At 67.0% G+C, this 22,206-nt stretch overlaps 1 protein-coding gene across 1 annotated transcript; it reads left to right on the top strand.

Moving 5' to 3' along the window:
• The first annotated feature begins 4,511 nt into the window (after nucleotides 1–4,511).
• LOC119105312 (nucleosome-remodeling factor subunit BPTF) lies at nucleotides 4,512–21,892 on the top strand. Its single transcript, XM_037228779.1, has 8 exons — nucleotides 4,512–4,556; nucleotides 11,505–11,621; nucleotides 14,104–14,164; nucleotides 16,555–16,673; nucleotides 17,569–17,739; nucleotides 19,549–19,716; nucleotides 21,550–21,719; nucleotides 21,823–21,892. The coding sequence occupies exons 1-8, from the start codon at nucleotides 4,536–4,538 to the stop codon at nucleotides 21,890–21,892; spliced, it is 897 nt and encodes a 298-aa protein (XP_037084674.1). The 5' UTR covers nucleotides 4,512–4,535.
• Nucleotides 21,893–22,206: the final 314 nt, after the last annotated feature.

Here is a 22,206-nt window from a genome sequence, read left to right as displayed (position 1 = left end):
GCGTGCGGACGGCTCGGCGGGGCCGCCACGCGTCGGTGTTGGTCAGCTACGGACGGGAGCGCGGAGCTCGGACGCAGCGGCGTGATGCCGCTGACGGGACCGGGGGACGTCTGGCCCCGGTCCTTTGTTCCGCCGCGGGTCACGCGGCCCGGTGGTCGCGGGCCGAGGCGGAACAGCCCGGCCGCGGCCCACCCAGCGGCGCAGCGGCCGCCGCCGCTCTGTTCCAATCGCCGTCCCCCCCCCCTCCCCCGCTGGGTCTCGTCCGCCGCCGCCGCCGCCGCCGCCGCCGCCGCCGGCGGTGCGTGCCAGCCCGGTACCCCCGACACGGCCCATAATTGACCCGGCCGGCGCCTCGCTTCCCCGAACTCGCATGGCGGTGGACCATCACGTCGGGCGGCGATGGCGGCGGCGGCGGCAGCGGCGGCGGCGGCGGCGGCGGCCGTGGCCGCGCGGGGGCCTCGCGGTCAGGGCGTGCATGGAGGATGAGGCGGCAAACGCTGGCGAAGCTGCCGTCACCGCCAGACAGCGGAGACGGCAGACAAACGGCGCACTTCCACGCACCAGCAGACCGGAACGCGACGGCGACGGAGCTCGAGCCGTCCTCCAACTGCGAGCCGTGAACAGCCCCGAGTGTAGGCCGGGGAGTCCGTCGCGGGTTGGGGAGTGTCGCAGTATTCCCGATGGGCTTCCCAGGCCTGTCTATGTTTCCCGAACCTCTGCACAAGTGCTTTCATTGCTCGGCGTGTGGGAGTCTCATTAGAGACGGAGGGCAGGCACCGTGCTAGTCCGGTTAAGCTTTCCAGCTCACCTTTGGGTCAAACACATGACACCCGCCCCGCGTTAGTAGGTAACGTTGCCGTTGCCCGACCTTGCGCCACAGACAAGCGGCCTGGACCATCGGGGCAAAGGTCGCCGACCCTGCATCATCCGGGCAAAGGTCGCCGACCCTGTCTGGCGCTGATCTTGGCGACGCACTGAGCCATTTTTTTCCACAGACGTGGGAGACGAGCCCCGCCGTTGGCCGGCTTCTCCCCCGCCGCGGCGTGTGCCCGCCCCCTCCCCACGTGCTCAGCAGCGGGCGGCACCTGCCGCGGCGGCGCCCGTCGGCCGTCCGGCCGGCAGCGCCCCTGCTAAATTCGGGAGGCGTCATGGCTGCGGCCGCCGACCGCTGACCTTGGAGTGCGAGGGGGCGGAGTCGGCGCTCCGGCCGCCGTGGCGCACCTGGCGCGCGCCGCCGCGACTCGCCGCGGCGGCCGCCAGCGGCCAGTGGCGGCTGCCGCGGCCGTCATCACGCCTCCGCCGCCGCCGCCGCCGCCGTCGGCTCGCAGACGCCGCGTGTTTATGTGCGGTATTTGCGGTTTGTTTAGGTCCGGCGCTGTCCGCGGCGCGGGCCGTTGCCATGGCGCGGCCCCGGTGGCCCGGCCCCTCGCGGCCGCCTCCCGTGCCGGCGGGGGCGGCGTGACTGAGAGGCGCTCTTCTCTGCCGGGCCCGCGCACTGCGCAGCTCCGGCCGACGACCCGCCGTCTCGCCGTCTCGCCGACCGGCCGCGCGGGCGGTCGGTCACCTGGTCGCCTTTGTGCTCGCCGCCGCCGCCGCTGCTGCTGCGCTGCAATGAATTACGTCTGCCGGCGCGGCGCGGCGGCCGGCCGTCGGCACGCGCTATTCCCGGCGGCCGGCGGCGGCGCGCTGTTGTGTTGTGCCGCGCCGACCGGCTTGTCAAGGTCACCGCCGCCAGGTGGCAGCAGCGATCGGCGCCGCTGCCGCCGCCCGCCCGGCCAATTAAAAATGGCGCTGGCCGCCTGGCAACAGCGGCGCGCCGCCATCGTGGCCGGCCGCCGCCATGGAACCGCCGGCCGCCACTGGATTTAAATAGCGGCGGCCCGGGCGGAGGCCGCGAACCGTCTGCCGCCGGGGAGCGTGAGGCGGCGACGGGGGCGACGGGGGAGCGGACGACTGCGGCGCTATCGCCGGCAGCCGACACCGCCGGAAATTGGCCTGATTCGGGGGCCCGGCGGCGGCGGCCGCTGCCACACTGCCGGGCTTTGTTTGAGCGAGCGCGCGGCTCGACTCGGCGCGGCGGGGGAGCAGGCCAGCGCCGGCGGCGGCGGCGCAGCCGGCGGGCGGCCATTGTCGCGCCTCCACCCCCCGTCCCTGCGGCGGGTCACCCCCTCCTGCCGTCCCGCCCGGATTAGCGGTGCCGGTGGGTGAGGGGAAGGAGCGCTGGCCGGTGGCCGCCCGTCGCCCGTGGCTCGGGCGACCCCGCCGCGTCGCCCCGGCCGGCTGTTGTTCAGCCACGACCTCGGTTTGGCTCGCCTGGCGCTGCTGCCTGCCGGCCGACGCTAGCAGGCTGGGGGGGGGGGGGTGACGGAGCGCGGCCTAGCGAGCGTCATCCTCAGCGCTGGAGAGTCAGGGGCTGCTCGGTCGGCGGCGGTACTGGACGTGCCGGCGAGGTCTCCAGCCTGCCGCCGCCGCCGCCGCCGCCGGCCGTGGCGTGGCGGCGCGTCATTACTGTCTCGTGCCCGCCGCCCGCCGACCGGCCCACGTCGGCTAGGGCCATTTTGCCAGCGCGGTGGGCGGCCGGTTCGCCCTTGCCGTCGTTGTCAGCAGGTTCGTGTTTCCCACGCCGGCCGCGCGGCCGGGGAGAAGGTCCGGCCGTCCCGCCGGGCTGCCGGCCTGGGGAGATGTTTATCGAGGAAGCGTGGCAGAGCAGAGGCGCGTCCAGGTCGGCTGGCCAGGGAGGACTTGGGCACAGCCGCGGAGTCCCCACGCGGCGGCTGTTGGAGAGAGGCGGACAAAGGCATACCCAGGAACAGCTGCGCGACGACTGATCGTGTGGGGGGATGCCCCTGGTTGGCAGGCCCACCAATTTTCGCGGTTTGAGTGCTGAGAACGGCGCTGACGAGCGTTTGGCACGCCATCGACGCCTGCGATTCTGTGGACGCGGGAAAAGACGGGCCTGGAGCCGCCCCTGCTCAGGGGCGTACCCAACAGGCACGCGGCTTGATTGGTTTGGCTGGGGTGCAGATCGGGTCTCGAGGCGGGCCGGAGCAGCGGCGGCCTCGGTCCTGGTGCCCGTCCGGCAGGGGCGGCTCCAGACTGCTGTTTTGGGCGTTGAGCCGTGACCTGAGCGCCGGATACCCCGGGGCCATGCCCGGTCCGGACAGCGAACGTAGGCGAGACGGGGGCGGTTTTTGCATGTAACGGGTCGCTGCATTATCTGTCTGGAGACAGCAGCGGGAGTGATTGGCGAAAAGACCGGATTGTAAATGCATGGTGGCGGAGGCAATCTACGACCAGTTTCCCAGCGCGCTTTACGTTCCTGTCAGTGTTCTGGCCGTACACCGACCCTATGAGATCAGTTTGCGAGATACCTAGATTCAAGGCGATCGGAAGCTGGCTGCGTAGGCGGGCTTTGGGTGCGGCTTGTTTTGTTTCGTTTTGTGCGCAGCTTGCTGGCTGGCGGTATGGAAGTGCTCTCCATACATTTCCGCTGCCGGCACTCGAGGCTGGGCTGTGAGGGAGGGAGAGAGTGGGGGGGGGGGGGGGGGGGCGGAGAGCGAAGTACCGGGGCGCAGCGGTCGCGCCCGCCATGATGGCGGGTGATCAGATCACCAGCTGTCACCAGTGGTGTCGGTGCTGTCGTGATGTGGCGAAGCGCCGGCCGATCAGATAAGATCGCAGTCGAGAGCCGGGCCGGCCGCGCAGCACCGCGTCCCGGCCGCCAGCGGCTACCGTGACGCTCCAGTCTACCGGGCGGCGCACCCCGCCTCCCCGGGGCCTCTCGCGAAGGGCGGAGGCCCTGCCTCACGCACGGCTGGAATCTGTAATAGGTCGTAGCGAGGAGTGCGGTGGAGGCTACCGGTGCGTGAGCGAGCGCCGTGCATTTCGTTCGGTGACGATCTGGTGGTTCTTGAATGTCAGCGACGGTCGTGCGCCTGAGCAGAAGATAACGAGCCGTGCGCGGGTGGGGAACAGTCGCGGCCTTTGCGTAATGGCTTCGTAATCTGGGCGCAGCCGGTTTTTGCGTAATGACTCCGCAATGCGAGAGCGGTTCGGCCCGCTCGCTCGAGCGGGTTTTTTCGGCGATTTTTCTCAACCAACGCCGGCATCCTCCAGCCCGGTCGTATGCGAGCCGAACAGGTCACCTCCACCGAGGAGCTGCTTCTGTATGGGGTGCGCGCAGGGTCGCGCCGCTGCCGGATTCCCGGCGCGTGGTAGCCGGCATATCTGACTAATGCACCGCTCACGGCGGCTCTCGCGGAATCCCGACCGACGCTGGACAGGAGTCTCGGAGTGTGGCCGCGGCCGTGTGTCGGGAGCAGCCGCGCGCCGGACATGACCTGCGTGCTTCCGAGCGGGCGGGGGGGGGGGGGGTGCACTCATGCACTCAGGAATGGGATGTGTGGTGCACGGGTGCAGGGTGGGACTGTCGTCTGTGCACGGGTGCAGGGCTCGCGCGCGTGGTGCAGAGAGGGACGGCGTTAACAGGTGCGTCATGTCTGTTTCAGCTGATCCAGCAGGGCGTCGCCACGTCCATGGCCTCCATGCCGACCCAGGTGAGCAGACACGCTCGGCGGGAGCCGGACGGGCCTGGTTTGGCCTGAGCTGACCCGACACGACCCAGTCAAACTCGCCCGGAGCTTACCCCCCCCCCCCCCCAAACCCAGCGGAGAACTTGCTTGTCGCAACCTGATCCGTCGTGACCTAGCTTGAGTGGGTCCGACTGGACGTGACCCGGCCGTACAGGACCCCACTGGACCTCGGCCCGCACCTCCGGTGGCGCTCTGGCCACCGCACCTGGCCCGCCTGCCCGCCCGCCCCCGCCCGCCGCCGCCCCCGCCCGCCCGCACAGTAGCCCCCACCCTCGCCCACCCCTCCCCCTCTGCCGATGCGGTGGCGGCCGCGGCTAGCCGGTAATCCGGCCGGACCTTTGGACGCCACCGCCGCCGCGCCCCGAGCTGCGCTGTCGGCTGCAGGGAAGAAAATGGCGCCAGCTGCGGCTCCGGCTGCGCTGCTCCGGCCGCCACCGCGCGCCCCGGCCCGGCCCGGTCTGGGCGAGCGCCACGCACGCCGCCGCGCGCCGCCGGCCGCGCCGCTGTGGCCGACAAGTGGGGCCGGCGGCCGCGGGGCGCGTGATTATGACACCCTGCCGCCGCCGCCGCCGCCGCCGCCGCGGGCGGTGCAGGAGGAGGGCTGGCAGCCGCCCGCAGCCGGGGACGGCGGCCACGGCGGCCGGGGCGAGGCGACGGACGCGGCTGGGCTGTCAGGTTCGAAGCGTGGAGAGGAGGCGACGCTTGTGTCGGCGCTGACTTGGGAAAGGGGCGGAATTCGCCGGGAGTTGTACAGCGGCGCGAGGGTGCAGGGTACGTCTGGGTGCGTATGGGATGGGTTTTGAGCGGCACAAACCTACGAGAGACGCGTTGGAAGGGGCGCGTGGGTCCTGAGTACTACGTCTGCGGAAATGGGGGTACTGAGTACTACGGGGCGCGACTGGGCGGAAATGTGCTGTGAGCAGTGAGGAGCACTGACCCGCCAGGGGCGTGTACAGGGGGAAAATATCTAGCCGTCAGCGAGAAGTGTGGCTGTAAGGCCCTACTTTAGACGGCGTCAGACCCCGAGGGCTCCGATGCGCGTCTGCACCATTGATTGGTGGGTTCCTTCCTTCCCTCCCCCCCCCCCCCCTCGTACGCTCGCCGGTGTCGCTGACAATGTTTAGCAGGAGCTCCTGGCAGGTGAACTTCTCCTCGTTTCTTGTTTCCAGTCGGCAATAGTACACGACTGGTGCGGGCTGTTGTCTGAGAGGACGGGGCAGCCGCACTGAGCCTGCTCCGCCGCTGCCGACGCGGCCCGGCTCCAGCCGCTGTCCGTCGGCAGTCGGCCATCCACTGTTGCGCTAAGCGGCTGCGGCGTGCGGCGGCGCGCCCCGCTCCCGCCCGCGTGGGAACCATCCGCACTGGCTGATCGGCCCCGGCCCGACGGAAATAGACGGCGCGCTCGCCGGGCCCGCGGCGGGGGACGGGCGGGACGCGGCCCGGCGGCCTCCCCGTCCCGTCATCGGCTATCCTTTCCTCATCGGGCGGCCATTCAGCCGTGATGATCGGCCGGCGCCGCTCGCGCTCGGCCGGTTTCATGGAGTGGTAATGGCGTCGTAAAGGGCGGCCGGCGCCGCTACCGGCTGTCACCGGCCATTGAGCGGCGTCCGTCCGCGATCCGCTCCAGGTCCGCTGATCGAGCGCCGCCGAGAGGGGCCGAGGCCCCGGCCGGGCCGGCGACGCCGGCCGACGGAGCGACCGCGATCAGGAGAGGGCGCAGAACCGGTCAGGACCGGGAGCAGCGCGCTGGAGGTCTGGCGGCCTGGAGCGCGGCCGCGCGGCGCCGGGCGGGCTGGAGGGCGCGCCAGGTGTCGCGAGGTGACCTGGCCGGTCAGCCCGAGCCGGTCAGGGCCGTGGCGTGCAGGATGGCGGCGGCCACGGCTCAGGTTTGGGGCGGTGATGTGCAGCGGCGGCGGCTGCGGAGCGCTCCAGCTGGCTGCCGTGCGCTCTCGGAAGTCCTGACCGCGTCCTCCAGCCGCGGATGGGCTGGTTTGCCCCGTGGGCTTTTGAGCCGCCAGCATAGCACGCTGCACCGTCCTCGGCACCTGCCGCGTGGTGGCTGCTGGCTACTGGCTACTGGCGTGCGCATTCGTTGACAGACTCGTTTGCGGTGGATGGGGGTGAGGAGCACGTGAGCGACCGCGGTCCTTAAACCTGTCCGTAGATTACGGCTGTGGCGCTGGGGAAACTGGGGAGCCCGCTTGCATGTCGAAAGGATACGAAATCATTCCGCTATATCCGTCAGTGCGCTGTTGTTTATGCCTTTCGTGTCGATGAGGGCGACACTCGCCTCACCTTCGACTACTGTCCCCAACGACGGTGAGGTCGTGGGTTCGATACTCCTCGCAGGCACTTTTTGGATACCGGCTAAATCAAGCGGTTTGATCTGAGATGTTGCCACTGCAGCCGTTGCATGCTTCTAAAAATCATCCTGAAACGTTGTGATTAAGGTCTGTTCGCCTGGTGCTGCTCTGCTCGCTCAGCTCAACAGGCCCCTGGACGCCATGCCGCCGGCCGCTGTCGCCTGCCGCCGGGCCGCGCGGTTGGCCGCCCCTCAGGACGCGTCGCCGTGCCGAGCGGTCGACCTCCCCCACCGGAGATCCAGTCGGTGACGTCACTGGCCGCGGCATGTCATCGGTTGTTGTAGGAAAGGGGTCGTGACTGAGGCGTAGGGACGCGTGGCGGGTCATTGTTCCTCAGGTGGTGGGAGGACTGATGAGCCGACGTCCCTCGAGGCCAGCGCTGGTGGATCGGAGTCCCTGAGAGGTGGTCAGAGTCCCCCAGCGGGGAATAGGCCTGGTGAGACAACGCCCGGCACAATCCCCCGGCCCTGGTGGGCTGGTGTCGGCAGCGGCGTCAGCCGGCCCCCGCCGACCGGGGCCTCTGGCCCGTGAGCTACCGTCAGCGGTGTAAGCCGGCCCCCGCCGGCCGGGGCCTCTGGCCCGCGTGCCGCCGGCTGCGGGCCCGCCGCCTCAGCTGATCAATACCAGCTCCCGCTCCCGCTCCCGCTCCCGCGCGCGTGTGTGTGTGCGGGAGCGGGCCGCCGGCCGGTCGGTATGCGGCAGCCGGCGCGCCTGGGCGAGATTGGTTGCCGCCCCGCGGCAAACAGCGGAGAGACTCTCGCTGTGGACCGTGGCACCGAGGGGCGGGCCCCGGTCGGAACGGAGCCACGGCGAGGGACCGCGGCAAACAGCGGAGAGACTCTCCCGTGGACCGTGGCACCGAGGGGCGGGCCCCGGCCGGAACGGAACCACGGCGAGGGACCGCGGCAAACAGCGGAGAGACTCTCCCGTGGACCGTGGCACCGAGGGGCTGGCCCCAACCGGAACGGAGCCGCGGCGAGGGACCGCGGTCTCGTCAGGCCGGTCCCGAACCACGGTCTGGTCGCACCCCGCACCAGACCGGGACGGAAACGCCCGTCCGCTATGCTAAGGCTCCATGTTCCAGTGTGCGTCGTGTCTTCGACCTAGTCATTGTCGGAAGCAGAGGGGGCGGGGGGGGGGGAGGGGTGAATGGGAAAGCGCGGAAGCGTTCCAAAAAGTTTGACGGCAAACCTACTATTGTGGCACCCTCTCCATGTACCGCCATGGGATCATACCCTAGGAAAGTATACATGGCCCCTGTCCCCCCCCCCCCCCCCCCAGTCACCTCCTCGTGGGTTCGTACGGCTATTGTGACGTGCGACCTTCATCCGGAATTACTCAGCTCCCCGACTCCAGGCGAAGCGATCTTGATTTAGGGGCCCCGAGAGACGGCTCAAGACGCACGTCTGCGTCAGGCCAGGACGCAAAGGCGTTGTTGCCGTGTGGCGGAAGTGGCCCTGCACAGCCGCGATTCGGAAAATTCGGTGACGGACATGTATCGCCGCTTAACGAGAAACGGGGAGTGAGCAATGGGCGCCATATCGCCCCGAGGCGGGAATGACCGACCGGTGTGTGATGGCTGCTGGGCAAGGCGATCGTTACCGACCTCCCCACTGGTCACGAGACCAGCCGCGTCCAGCCCGAAGCCTGGGGACCGTGTCCGCCACAGCGCGCTTGCCGTGGCGCTCCACCGTCACCCGACACCCGGCGCGCGGTGGCGGCTCGCCCAGTCCACACGGCGCTCCGGCCGGTCACCTGTTGCTCTTCGCCTGGCGCGAGGCCGGGCCAGCGCCGGGCCGCGACCGCCGGCGCTGTTGGCGGTGTTTTGCGGGGTGCAGGCCGGTTGGCCGGGTCAGCTTTGGCAGGCGCCGGGGGGCTCGAGCGGCGCGCGGACGGCGGCGCGGTTCTTCGATGCGGCCCCAGTTGTGTCAGTTCCCTCGGCACGAACCGTGCGGACGGTCAACGCCGGGAGAGGAAGTGGAGGAGCGCCGTTGGTCCCCTTCTCGCCCCGTTCACATTTACATAGTCATGCGTTTTTTTTTGCGCGGGGCGTTTTTGTTGTTTGTCGCACCCGCTACGGTCGTAGCGGAAGTCACAGCGTGGGGTGGCGGGGCGTTCCTCGCCGCCGCCGCGGGCAGCCGCTTGACCTCCGGCCTGACCCGGCGGGGCGCCGGCCGGGTCAGGCGCCCCCGGCCGGCGCGCGCGGCCCGCTCGCCGGTCGATACAGCCGGCGGCGGCAGCCAGCCATTCATCGCGGCCGGCGCCGGCGCCGGCGCGCCGGTGGGCGGGCGCCGCTCGCGTCCGCCGGCCGCGCCACGGCCGGGCCCCGGTCGATGCGGCGCCGCCGGCCGGCCGCGCTGGTTGGTCGGCCGGCGGCCGGCGGCGGCCAATGGCGGCGGCCGAGACAGCGGCAGCCGCCGCGTGCCCCGGGGGCCCGCGCGATGTGGGCGGACCGCGGCGCCGGCTGCGCCCGCGACGCCGCGCCGGCCCGACGGCGCCGCCGCCGCACGATGGCGGGCCGCCTCTCCTGCGCTCTGCCCGCTCGCTCTCCCCGCTCTCTGTCTCTCTGTGCGCGTCACCGCTCCGTGTCGGGTGGTGGCGGCCGACGGCGGGCTCGGCCCGAGCGGTGTCCGCGGTCGGCGCGGCGCGGCCGGCCCTGCTGGGGGCACCGGGGTGACTAGTCACGGCCGCCGACGCGTCCTGGACCGGGCCAGGCGCGGCGGGCGCGCTCAGCCTTCGCAAGCGGCGACTTTGTTTAGTCAGCTTGAAGTCCAGTCCTTCGCGTGTCGTCGCTGACGCCCTATTCACCGCTCCGGGATCGTCCATTTGTAACCGGCGGCATACGTGGGCGGGCGATGGCCTCGCGCGCCGAGCGGGCGCTGCCCTCGGCCACCCATAGTCGGCTGTCGCGCGCGCCTGGTCGCACCCGGCGACCGCGTTTGCCGCGGCATTCGGGGGCCCCCTCAGACGTGGCAGGGGCGCGGCTGGGTGAGATGAAGGGCGTCAGTATGCACGAACTGCAGCGCACGTCCTTCGTTGGGAATCATAGTTCTCGGACTGCGATGATAACATACGCAAAACCACCTGATTGCGTGTCTGTCGCTCCGTCGCGGACCCTGTACCCAGTTGGGTCGCATAGGCCAGCCTCCCAAAAGCGCCGACAGAACTCGGTTGGCCTGGGCGACGCCAGGCTCGTGCTCGGCTGTGACGGGCTCGCGCTGTCGTCATCAGTCACTGGTGGTGTGGGTCGGGCGGAGAGCCGGGCGCGGCCGAGTGACAGGCCCGCCTGGCTGCGTTGGGACACGGGGCGAGTTGACTCGAGGAGCAGCGCTCTTTCGGCGGCGACCGCTGACGACGTGCGGCTCAACGGCGGTGGAGATTCATGGCGGGCCGGACGAGTGTCGAGGGGAATGAGTGGCCGTGCCAGGACTGACTTATGTTGTGGCCATGCCAGGGCTGAGCTGAGTTGGCCATGCCAGGACCAGGCTGCGACAAGCATGGCGGGTATTTTCCGAGCCTTAGTTTTGACGTCAGGTTTTCGGAGTGTTCACCTTCGTACGTCTTGTGCGCCAAGCCGGGAATTGCTAAAGTTTTGCGGTAATTATTGAATATTTGGGGGGAATTCGCTGCAAATTTCAATGCAGATATTCGTTTACTTACCGTCGGCTAACGCGACAGCTTAACCTGAGATGATCTATGGAGCGTTTGAAATGAATTTCAGTATTTTCGATTTTCCCCTCAATTTCTCAGGTTTAATACTCATAGAAGCATTAAACTTTGCATCGGAATGCTCTACCATTAGGCTTTGATATGCCTTAAAAGATACGGAAGATGTGCATGCTCGACTCTGAACCATGGAACTCCCTTGTCATTTAGTCTCGTTCGCTGTTGGCTCGGGCCGTGCCATCTGATGGCTGGCACGTGATCTATGCTTCTTGGCTTTGCCGCATGGCGGCGCTGAAAGAGGTCGACAGCGTTGTGGATACCATTAGCAGTGTCTTGTCCAGCCGCGGTCTTGCCTGTGTTTGCCGATGCGCCGAGGTAAATATTTTGCGCTAATCGTTGGCATCAGCTAATCAGGTTAATCGTCCGTTCACGCTAATTTTCCAGCACCTCACCGTGTCGTCCCGTCCCGCAATGGGCCCTTCGATGGCACCCATCCGGTGCAGCACTTTCCAGAAATTAATATAGGAGCTCCAACGGAAATTTCAACTATTCAAGCCATCCTTTTCATGCATTTCCGTGGGTTGTCGCCTGAAAATCCGAAACTATTGGAGACAGGGCGACGGGCTCGCTAGGAGTATACAAACGGTGACGCCCCGGCACACGTACCGTTTCTTACCACGTGCATGACCATATTTTGGAGACAAGCCGACAGAGGGAAGCCAAAATTGCCGAGTGATTGTCGTCACTGACCTGAGCAACCGGCGACAGAATGGTCACACGCCGCAGGGGTGCAGCAGCCCCCCCCCCCTCGCCCCCTGGCCATGGGGGCCTCTGACCTCTGTTTTCTGACCCGGCCACTGACTGCCCCGCCCTCTTGCGGCAGGTCCAGGTGATCCAGCAGCCGATGAACTCGGCGTACCTGCAGCAGCTGTACAGCCACCCGGGCCAGGTGCTGATGGGCAACGTGATGCACCAGCAGGGACTCGGTGGTCCTATCCAGGTACGTAGGTGGCGCTGCTTGTCGCCGACAGAGGGCAGGTGGCAGCACTGCCGAGCGGCAGGCGGCGCGGCACGAGACGCTACTCCAGGGAGTCGTTCTCCCAGCCAGCAGGACGTTGACTTGAACACTTTTCACTCACTAGTGGTGTGCAGTCAAACGTGATATTGGTGTCAGACGTGGTGTCTGGGGAGGGGGGGGGGCTGGGGGTCAAACATGATGTTCCCTTCAATTTTCATTGTCATTTCTCCTCCGATTTTGCCCACGAAATACGTTTTTTACGTTTTCCTATACAGAACGCCATTTCCGGGTTGGTTTGCTGCCTCCGGATTTCAGTTTGACCCCCAAGCCCTGATTTGATCCCCAATCTCAGAGACGTTACACCACCGTGTGGTGACGATTTGTGCTTTGTGCAAGCCATGTCACCGCGCTCTGAGCGTGACGTTGGCTACTTTCCCTTCTTTGTATCATTGCTGAGTCAATGTTTGAACAATACGGATATTGACAGCAAACAACCGTTGCTTTTGACGAGTTGGGCAAACTCTGGCGTACATTTTCCTGTAAGCCGACAAATATTGAATGCCGAAGCAACGAATGGTAGGTGTGTAGAATGCATTTTCCTGTAAGCCAGCAAGCATCGAATTTCCAAGGATACAAAGCTTAGGCTTCCTCTCATTGTCTTCAACGTTCACCTTGTTCAGGATGCTCAAAGTCTATATTTCTGGGTGTGCTGGGTGCTCTGGCTCGGTTGGGGAGTTTCAGGGCAGCGACCCTGATCTCTCGCGGGTGTTGTTTAGCGTGTACATGCGATCTCTGTGCTGTGCGCCGCGTTCCGAGCCGTTCCGTGCTCCAACTCGCGTGCGCCGGGGCCGGTCCGAGGTCGCACGGCTCGTGACGCGACCAAGGCCTAGCCAGCTCGGGTTGGCGCAGCGCCGCGTGCTCTGTGCTCCGCAGCGCCGCGTGCTCCGCGCCCCGCAGCGCCGTTTGCTCTGTGCTTCGCAGCGCATTGTGCCCCGCGCCCCGCAGCGCCGCGTGCTCTGTGCTCTGCAGCGCCGTGTGCTCCGCGCTCCGCAGCGCTGCGTGCTCTGTGCCCCGCAGCGCCGTGTGCTCCGCGCTCCGCAGCGCTGCGTGCTCTGTACTCCGCAGCACTGCGTGTTCTGTGCCCCGCAGCGCCGTGTGCTCTGTGCTCCGCAGCGCCGCGTGCTCATACCGGGCGCTTAACGATCGTGACTGTTTACCGCCGCCCGGCGTTTGGGATGTATCACGTTTCGGGCATGCCTTGTGTGAGCTGCGGCATGTTCTTGCGGTCCTCTGTTTGGAAAGCAGTGTGTTTCTGGTGCTCTCTGGCTGGCGGGCGCGCTGGCGCTCCCTCTCGGTCGGGGTGCTCCTGGTGCCCCGTGCTTTTTTGGGTTGGACGTTTTTGGTAATGCCTGCCTGGTTGTGAGCGCCTCTAGTGCTCTGCTTGGGTGTGAGTGCCGGTGGTGCTCACTATCGGATGCGAGTGTTTTATGTTGCTGGTACTCGGCGTGAAGTGATGAGTGCCGCGATACGCTGTATGGGCGCGAGCGTGTGCGATGCTCCCCGTCTGGATGTGAGAAGCACCTGATCTGGTCGCTCGTGTTCCTGGTACCCACCCACGGTCTGGGCGTGAGTGCTCCCAGCGCTCTGTCCCCATGTCAGTGGTTACGCTGTTGCCTACCTGGGTGTGAGTGACCCCCCCCCCCCCCCCCTGCTGGTGCCCCGTCGTCGGGACCGTGGGCGGCCGTGTTGTCCGACCTGTGTGGGCCGTGCGCTGGCCGCTCCACCCAGCCGTGCCGGCGGAGCGGGTGGCTGCTGGCGCACCCCTTCCGGGTGACTGTGCGGCCCGGCCGCTGATCGATTCGCCAGTGAACTTGGCCGGGTCGGGCCCGCCGCGAGAGCCACAATGGCTGCGACCGGCGCCGGCCGGTACGGCGCGCCCGCCGCGCTCGCCAGTGGCATTTTGAGCCGTCGCGACGCGGCGGCCGGCCGTTCATGGCCAGTTGGCGGCGTGCCAAGAGTTGAGTCGCGACAGGTTGGCGGGGCGGCAGTTTTGTTTTGAGAGTGGCTGGCGAACGGGTGGCGGCGGGACGAGCCGGTGCCGCGAGAACTCCGGTCCGCTTCGGAGTTCCGGGGTCACGGCGGGCTGACCCGGAGTGGCGGCCGCTGACGCGCTACCGGTCCAGGGGTTCCGTCTGAAAGTGAGTGGGTTTGGGACGGCTGGTGAACGACTGTGCCGAGCGGAGTGTGCCGTGCACGGCTTCTGCTGGCCTGTGGTGACCTATGGTGACCTTCGGTGACCTTCGTGGAAATCTGTCGCTGCGACTTGTGATGGCGCCTGGCCGCCTGCTTTGACCAGCATTGACCTGTCCCGGCGTGAGCCCCTCCGACGTATGGTGACCTTCAATGACCTACAACGACACTGACCTCGTCTGACCTCAACTGACCTTGGTTGGCCTGTCCTCAGGTGATCGCCGCCGGAAAGCCGCTGACTCAGTCGCAGCTTCCACACATGCTCACCTCTGCCGGTAAGTGCGGGCCCTGCGCGGAATAAGGTCCTGGTCAGGTCAGGTCAAGATAAGATCGGATCAGACCAGATCAGATCAGAACAAATCAGATCAGGCAGAGGCGCGGAGCAGAGCCGTCGCCCATGCCGACCCAGTCAGGAGACGGGCTGCCACCAGGGCGACGCCTGAACGGTCGAGGTCATTAAACGGCCATATGGAGGCTGTCGGCTTTTTTCCACGAAGCGCCGCAGCCATATGGACGGCCAGTTACGACTGGAAGGCCAGACGGGGTGCTAATGACAGGGGCTTTCCGAGCCGTGCCGCCCAGTTTTTGCACCGCGTCGCCGGCGCCGGCGGGAGCCATCTCGGGGTAAATACGCACGCGGCACGAGCGCCGGCGTGCCACTGATTCACGTGACCTTCTCACGCCGCCCGACAATGCGCCGCTCCACCAGTCGGCGACGTGACCCGCCGTCGCGGAGACAGCGCACGCCCGGCCGAGACCGAGGCCGCCGCCGCCGCCGCCGGCCGCCGACGCGGCAGTACGGCTGGCGCGTCCGACGGGGCCGTGACGTCACGCCGCCGTGGGCGGCCGGCCGGGCGGCGGTGGCGTAACCGATTCGACGGATGGCGGGAGGACGGACGGGGGCGGCGCGCCAGACGGTCGGGACGTCAGCCGCCAGCCACGCGCCAGCTTTGGCTGCGCAGTGCGCGTCGTGGCCCGGTGTGCGCCGCGCGCGGCCGGACGGTGCGCCCGCCGGCTGCGGTTGGCCCGCTGTGCGCTGGGTGGCCACATCCTGGCCCCGCTCGTGGTCCGCTGCTGCGTCGCCGCGTCCCGGCTCGGGCCGCGTGAGGTGGGGTCGCGTGGCGCGCCGGGTCGGTGACGCCCCGGCTGTAACGCGGCTGTGATGCTGACGTCCGCGGCCGGTGTGCGCTGTGAGGCCAGTGACCTGACTGTGCTGTGACCGCTGTGACCCAACCGGGCTGCGACCCTCGTGGCCCGCCCGGGCTGCGACCTCTGTAATCTATCCGGACTATGGCCCCTGTAACCTACCCGGAACCTATGACCCGCCCGCGCTGTATCACCTGTGACCTACCTCGGCTGCGACCCTTGTAAACCACCCGCCCCGCGACCCCTGTAACCCGCCCGCGCTTTAGCCTTTGTGACCTACCCGGGCTGTGACCCTCGCGACCCGCCCGGGCTCTGATCCCTGTGACCTTCCTGGCTGTGACCCCTGCGAACCACCTGCCCTGCGACTCCTGTGACCTACCTTGCTGTGACCCCCTATGAACCACCCGCCCTGCGACCCCTGTGACCTACCCGGGCTGTGACGCCTGTGACCCGCCCGGGCTGTGACCCCGTGACCGTGCCGCGCTGTGAGCGCCGCTGACATCACAAGTGCGAGGCGACGCAGGCGCCTGGCGGCCGGCGCGAGACGTCGCCGCGGCTCGTTCGTGCGGCGGCGGCGCAGAGGCGGGCGGCGTGTGGGATGGGCTCGGCGAGGGCTCGGGAGCTCGGCGTGGTGGGGCTTCCCCGTGACGGTCGGTCCGATCGATGCTCGGGGATGCGCGAGACGGAGCCGGTGTGGTTGAACGTGTTGTAGGCCTGTGGGACGCTGTTCAGATGACAAGCTTTTTAGATAAGATTTCAGGCCGAATTCGTTTGCCCCGAGAAATTGACGGCCTGAACGTGCCTCGTAATTACAGTCATTCAGGGCGATCACTCATTCATGGATCGCGATCTCCCGCGAGCGTGGTCGGCGACAAGCGGCATTTCTCCGTAATCAGCCCACCGGTCCACCTTTGACATCTGGCTCCGGCGCCGCCCGAGGCAGCGTGGCCGCCGCAGTACTTTCTATGGCGGCTCGTCACTGGTGTGGCGTGCCAGCCGACCCGTCCCTTCGCTGCCCGCGGCGGACTGACTCATTCGCCGCTTCTCTGTCATCCTCCTCCCTCCCGTCGCCGTCGGCCAGCTGTCTCGTGTGCCAGACTTTACTGGGATGTGGGCCCGGTGATTTTTTGTGCGTGAGTGCGTGTGATAGCAGGGCGATGGGAGATGGCAGGATGCCGTGGAATTCTGATACGACACCTACCCCTCAGTCGCACCGCGGTGACTTGCACTGGTGCTGCATTGTTCTGGGGTGACGCGGCCTGGCCCCCTGTCCGTGCGCCGGCCGTACACAGCCCCCGCCAACTCCCACGCTCCGCCTACGGTGCAGGAGAGATACATCGGTCGAGCCGGGGTCGCCCCCGTGCCCGTGCCCGTGTGGCCTCGCGAACATGTCGCCGAAGCGTGCAAACCAGCCGCGGAGAAGTCACAGCGCGCGGCACGTGACACGTGACCGCCGACGGTGATGACCTGCCCCGCTGCGGTGGAGTGTGACGTCATCGCTGCGTCTGTGTGCCCTCAGGCGCGTTTCCGGCGGCCGGCTACACGACCATCCCGACGTCCAACAACGGCACGCTAGTGATGCTCTCCTCGCAGGCCAACATCCTGCCGTCCAACTCGAAGCCCAACGACCTGACTAAGGTGCGTCGGCGCGCCGCCGCCCACCCCGCATGCGCTCTGGATGTGCCCGCGTCCGTGTCCGTGGCTGTGCCCGCGTGCCCGCGCGGTAGCTGGCTCGGTAGCTGTGGCTGCCTGTTGGTGTCGTCGTTGGCCCGGCTGCCGCCCCCGCCCCCTGCTGGCCCCGGCTGCCGCTGTCGCCGGCTGCGGGGAGCTGCCCGGGCGACATGACCACCGCTGCTGGCTGCCGTGCCCGACCGGACCGGGTTTCTCCGGGGTCCGGTTCTCGTCCGCCGGCCAGACGGGCCGACGGGCAGACGGGCGCTGACCTCGAGTCGCGCCCCCGGCGTGGGGGTCCCCGCGGTCTGCGGCGGGGCTGGCGCGCAGCTGATGCGGGCTGGAGCAGAGCCCGGCAGAGCTCGTGGACGGATCTGAGTCATTGGCAGACTGATAGGCCGTGGGGCAGATCTAGGCCACGAGACTACTTACTGCGCGTGCCTGCTACGTAGGACAAAATTTAGGGGCCAAATGTCACCTCACCTCGATATGTCAGCAGCTGATGGTGACGAAGTAGATTCGGACTTAATGTGACTTGTAGATCCAGACTCAATGCACGATGAGTTCTGGTCTGAACGCGACCTGTCTGCCTGCCCCTGCTGCACGTCAGTGTCCGCGCGGCGCCCGAGACCGGCCGGGCCCGGTCGGCGCAATTAGATCAGCTCTCGCCGGCGCCAGCGGCAGCTGTGGCGCCCCGCACCAGCGCCTCACTCCGGCCAGACGCCGTGCCCCCCCCCCCCCCCTCTCGTTCCTTCCCCCGTTTGTCACTCACTCCCTGCTCGCCTCCCGCCGTCGTCTCGATGTCGTGGCGCTGTAGTGGCTCGCCGCCCGGCCTGAGCGTCTGTCCGCGCATGCGCACCAGGTGGCGCTGGGTCAGCGGCTGCCGCTGCACGCGGCCGGCTCGCCGGGCCCCAAGCAGCTGGTGTCGGTGGCCGGCTCTGGCGTGCACCAGCACCAGGTGGTGACTTCCCAGGCGGGCTCGCACCACATGCCCATGATCGCCAACTCGTCACAGATCTTCAACCAGCTGCAGGTGAGCGAGAGAGGGCGCGGCGCACGACGAGAGAAGAGGCGGAGGAAACGCGAAGCGGAGCAGGGAAGTGAGGAAGCTTAGAGGGGGACGGTAAGCAGATGATGCAGCGGGTGGAGAACAAGAGGGCGAGGACGTGTGAGCGTAACGAGGACTGCTGACGAGGACTGCGGCCGGGCCGTCTCCGCGGCAGACCGGACTACGGGCAGTCTCGTCCGCTGGCGACGACACGCCTCCGTGGCCCGTCGTCATGGTTACGCGGCAGTGCAGCGGCACTGTGCATCGGAGCATCAGGCCTTGGCAATAACTGGTGGGTTGTTTGTGGATGCATGTGATTCCGAGGTCTTTAACGTCACCACGCCTCGTGAAAACTGTGGGCAAGGCCTCTTCTGTGGTTCATCAAGCCAGGACGCTTGATCCGAAGAGAAAGCCAGGTCTTCCCGGCGATGCAACGCATTCTGTGCGGCTATGTCTTGCTCTATTGCCCAATATCGGACAGACTGGGCGCCGGACGTGGTCGAAGCGGTGAACAGAAAGCCCGGAGGGGGGGGGGGGGGAGTCACACGGGAGCACGTGTGTCCGGCGGTGTCCGGCAGTGTCCGTATCTTGGGGTGAGGTCATCAGCAGGTGGCGCCAGCGCCGATACCGTGCTGTGTCCACGGCGGGCGGGTTGTGGGTAAGTGGAGCTGATAGCAGCACGTGGTGAGATTGCGTGGGACGGAACAGCGGCGTGCCTGAGCACACAGATACAACAGGTGAGATACAGAGGCCACATCGAATGTCTGGCCGTAGGTGTCTAGACGGCATGTATTTGGATGTCTAGAAGGTACTTCGGAAAGTGTGGGTACTGCATGATCTTCGTTTGATAAGCATTGAACTGTCCTGCTCTGGTGTTACTTCTGATAAGCTGGTACGGTTTGACTATAGGAAGTGTCTTGTAAGGGAATCAACGCAAAAGTGAATCTTACGCCCTTTGCTACATGAACAATCTTGCATATTTGGTGACCGTTGCTCACTAGCTGACGAAAACAGTGCTGAACGTGTGGCCATGAAGCTTTCAGTGGCCCTGTCCTGCTCCGATCACGATATTGGCTCATTTGAATAGTGCTGCCGTCCTAAGGTAAAACCGCTCATGTTCATTCTTGGTCATTTTGCATTTTTTATGTCATCTGATTCGTCTTCTCATGCTGCGCTCGGATATTTAAACAAATAGTTGAAATTTTCACAGACTTTTAGCTTAAAGAAAGGGCTAAAAATTTGTGAAAATTCCAACTGATTGAGTCACCGAAATCAGCATGGGGAGATAAATCAGATGACGTAACAAAACCAAAATGGCCAAAACTTAACGGATGAGGTTTTACCTTTGCACGGCGGAGTGTGCTTACATTGTCGATTGAAGTCTGAGCGTGAAGCGTTTTCGTTTTCAACTTGACTCGACCGCCACGACATCAGTTCTGCACGCATTGTGCTCGTGCCCGAGCGCGTGATATGTGTGCCCACGATCCCGCAACATAGCGAAGTCGAACGGCGAAGCGTATGAACGTCTTTGAGACGCCATGCGACGGTACGGCCGCGGCGGCCGAAACCTCAACTCATCCTCACACGCGGCTTCATGTCGTCTCGTGGCCGGTGCGGCCGACGCGTCCCGCATCTGATAACGCCGGCAAATCACATCTCGCGTGACGTGCAGTTTCGGCCGGCGGCGGCCGCGGTCTCGCCGCTCCGCGCGCCGCCCCGCTCGCCGCCCGGGCTCGCCCGAGTCCGCCTAACGCCGCCTGACGCCGCCTGACGCCGCCCGTCTCCGCCCGGCAGGCGTTCGGTCAGATGCCGCAGGCTTTCGGCCAGATGCCGCAGGCGCTGTTCCAGAACCCGATTTACATCCGGCCGTCGGTGGCGCCGGCGGCCGGGCCCGGCCAGGCGCCGCAGGAGGGCATGTTCCTGCAGAGCCCGCCCGCCCAGCAGCAGGTGCAGCAGCAGCAGGTGAGCTGGCGCCGCCGGCCGGGCGGAAGGTCACCAGTGCGGCACGGGTGCGGCACGGTCACCAGAAGGTGTCAGGGAGGTCGTGGTCAGGCCGCCGGGCGGATGGTGGTCCTGGCGGTAGCAATAGTGTGGTGGCTCAGCTGCGCATCTCGGAAACCAGAGGCACGGGGCTCGATTCCCCGCAGTGCCCGCCCCTCCTGCCAGGGTGAAAGGCAGGGGACGCCGTCAAATAGCCTCTGCAGCTGAGTTCGTCGTAAAGCCCCAATGACACGCGGATGCTAGGGTCACGTAATCACGTCACTTCAGGTCGCTAGAAGGTCGAGGGCGGGTCACTATTTACCCACTGCCAGCTAAAGAAGGGTCACAAAAAGGTCACGGTGGGCCATTGGGAGCTTATGACAGGGTCACAAGGAGCTGGCGCCAGGCGGAGCGCATAAATGCGATGGTAAGGCCAAGGACGATTATCTTGAAAGGGGTGCCGTGGCTCCGAGGCAGAATGCCGCTCTCGCCGCCGCGGCGGCTGTCCGCATGACACTCATTCCCATCTGCTCCGGATGTGGTCGGCGCGATACGCTGTCGATAACGGCACAAGCGTCGCTGCGTCACCAACGGCACGGCAAACAGACACCCGCGAGTTGGTATCGGCGTGGCAGACAGCTGCCGCGTGCGAGCTGGCCTCCCCGGCCGGCTCGGCCGCCGCAGCTCCTCGCCGCCTCCCTCGCGGCAGGCCCAGTCCCCGCTGCCAAACCCACCGCTGTCCGTCCGTCTCCGCTGTCCGTCCGTCTCCGCTGTCTGCCCGTCTCCGCTGTTAGTTTGTCTCCGCTGCTCCGCCTGTCTCCGCTGTCCGTCCGTCTCCGCTGTCCGTCCGTCTCCGCTGCCCGTCCGTCTCCGCTGCCCGTCCGTCTCCGCTGCTCCGCCGCCCCCAGTTGCCGGGTCTGGCTGTCTCGCTCGGCGCGCCGGGGTCTGAGCCCGGCCCCGGTCCGCCGCCGGCCACGCTGTTCGGCGCCATGGGGATGCGCCGACCGACCCTTGCTCCGAGCTCCTGCGGCTGCAGTGAGGCCGCCGCCTACGCCACCCTGGTCAGTCCCGAGTCCCGCTGCTTGCGCTCCCTCGTGCTCCTGACCTTCCCTCCTGGTCTTTCGTTCGCCGTCCACTCGTTCGATGCTATCGCCCGTTTAGTGAAGCTCTCATTGTACTAACGCCTGTAATGCTGTACTCCCCCCTCCCCCCCCCCCCCCCCCCCCTCTAGCCCCGGTGGCAGCTTTTGTTATTTTACTGCGGGTTCCCCGACTATCTCGTGAATTGCCGACACTTATTTCCACCTTCCCTGAAGAAGTAATACCTTTCTCTGGCTCATCACTTGCCGTTGATGTGCCTATTCCCGACACGCGCCTGCGGTTTGCAGTGTGCCCGCTGCAAACAATGATATTGCAACGTTCAATGACGGCTACGGTTACCCTTGTGACCGCTGATTTCTTGGAACCAGCAAGCAACATTTGCGCAAAGCCAGCTTCAACGGAACTCAGTTCTGACTCATTCCGGTCCATCTCTGATTCCTACTTCCTGTCACCCTCGTGCGGCCAGCGCTATCGTAAACAGCTGTCGTTCGACTCCGGCGAGCTCAGTCTGGCGTCGAACGCTCGCTCCCCGCGGCTGACACCGCCTCCGTCCCGCGGCTGACACCGCCTCCGCCCCGTGTCTGATACCGCCTCCGCCCCGTGTCTGACACCGCCATGTGTCTGACACCGCCTGCGCCCCGTGTCTGACACCGCCTGCGCCCCGCAGCTGACACCGCCTCCGCCCCGTGTCTGACGCTGCTTCCGTCCCACGCAGGTGACGGCCGACCCGAACCAGCTGCGCTTCTCGGCCGCCGTGGCTACGGCCACCACCATGACGACGCTGCCGCAGACGGTGCCGGCGCAGCCGCCGCCGGCGCAGCAGGCGCAGCCGCAGGCGCAACCGGCCGCCAAGCCACGCTACGCCGAGCCGCCCAGCATCCAGCCGCGACTGGCCGGCCAGCGGCCGCTCATCCTGCCCAACGTGCAGCCGGGGCAGCTGCGGCCGGTGGCGGCCGGCGGCGTGCAGCCGCTGCCGGTGGGCCTGCAGGCGGCGCCGCGGCAGCAGCACAAGATGCGCGTCAAGGCGGCCGGCCGCGGCCAGCCGGGTCTGGCGCTGATGCAGCCGCGCGCGCCGGGCACGCTGGCCGGCACCGCGCCGCTGCGGCCGCCGGCGGCGCCGGCCGCCACCGAGCCGACCGGCGCTTCGCCGGCGGCCGGCCACGGACCCGCCCGCCCGGTGGTGCAGTCGCCGCAGGCCAAGCCGCGCTCACCTGTCAAGCCCAAGAGCCCGAAGGTGGGCGCCGCGCCGCCGCCGCCGTCGCCTGCGGCCGCCAGCTCGCCCGCCGCGGCGCCGGCGCCGACACCCGTGGCCGTCTCGTCGGCGGCACCGGCGGCCGCGTCGGCGGCGCCACTGGCGGCTCCAGCCGCGCCG

The sequence above is a fragment of the Pollicipes pollicipes genome, unplaced genomic scaffold (assembly GCF_011947565.3).
Source record: "Pollicipes pollicipes isolate AB1234 unplaced genomic scaffold, Ppol_2.1 Scaffold_6138;HRSCAF=7277_pilon_pilon_pilon, whole genome shotgun sequence".
NCBI classification, from domain to species: domain Eukaryota; kingdom Metazoa; phylum Arthropoda; class Thecostraca; order Pollicipedomorpha; family Pollicipedidae; genus Pollicipes; species Pollicipes pollicipes.
This window is presented reverse-complemented; position numbering and strand designations above follow the sequence as displayed.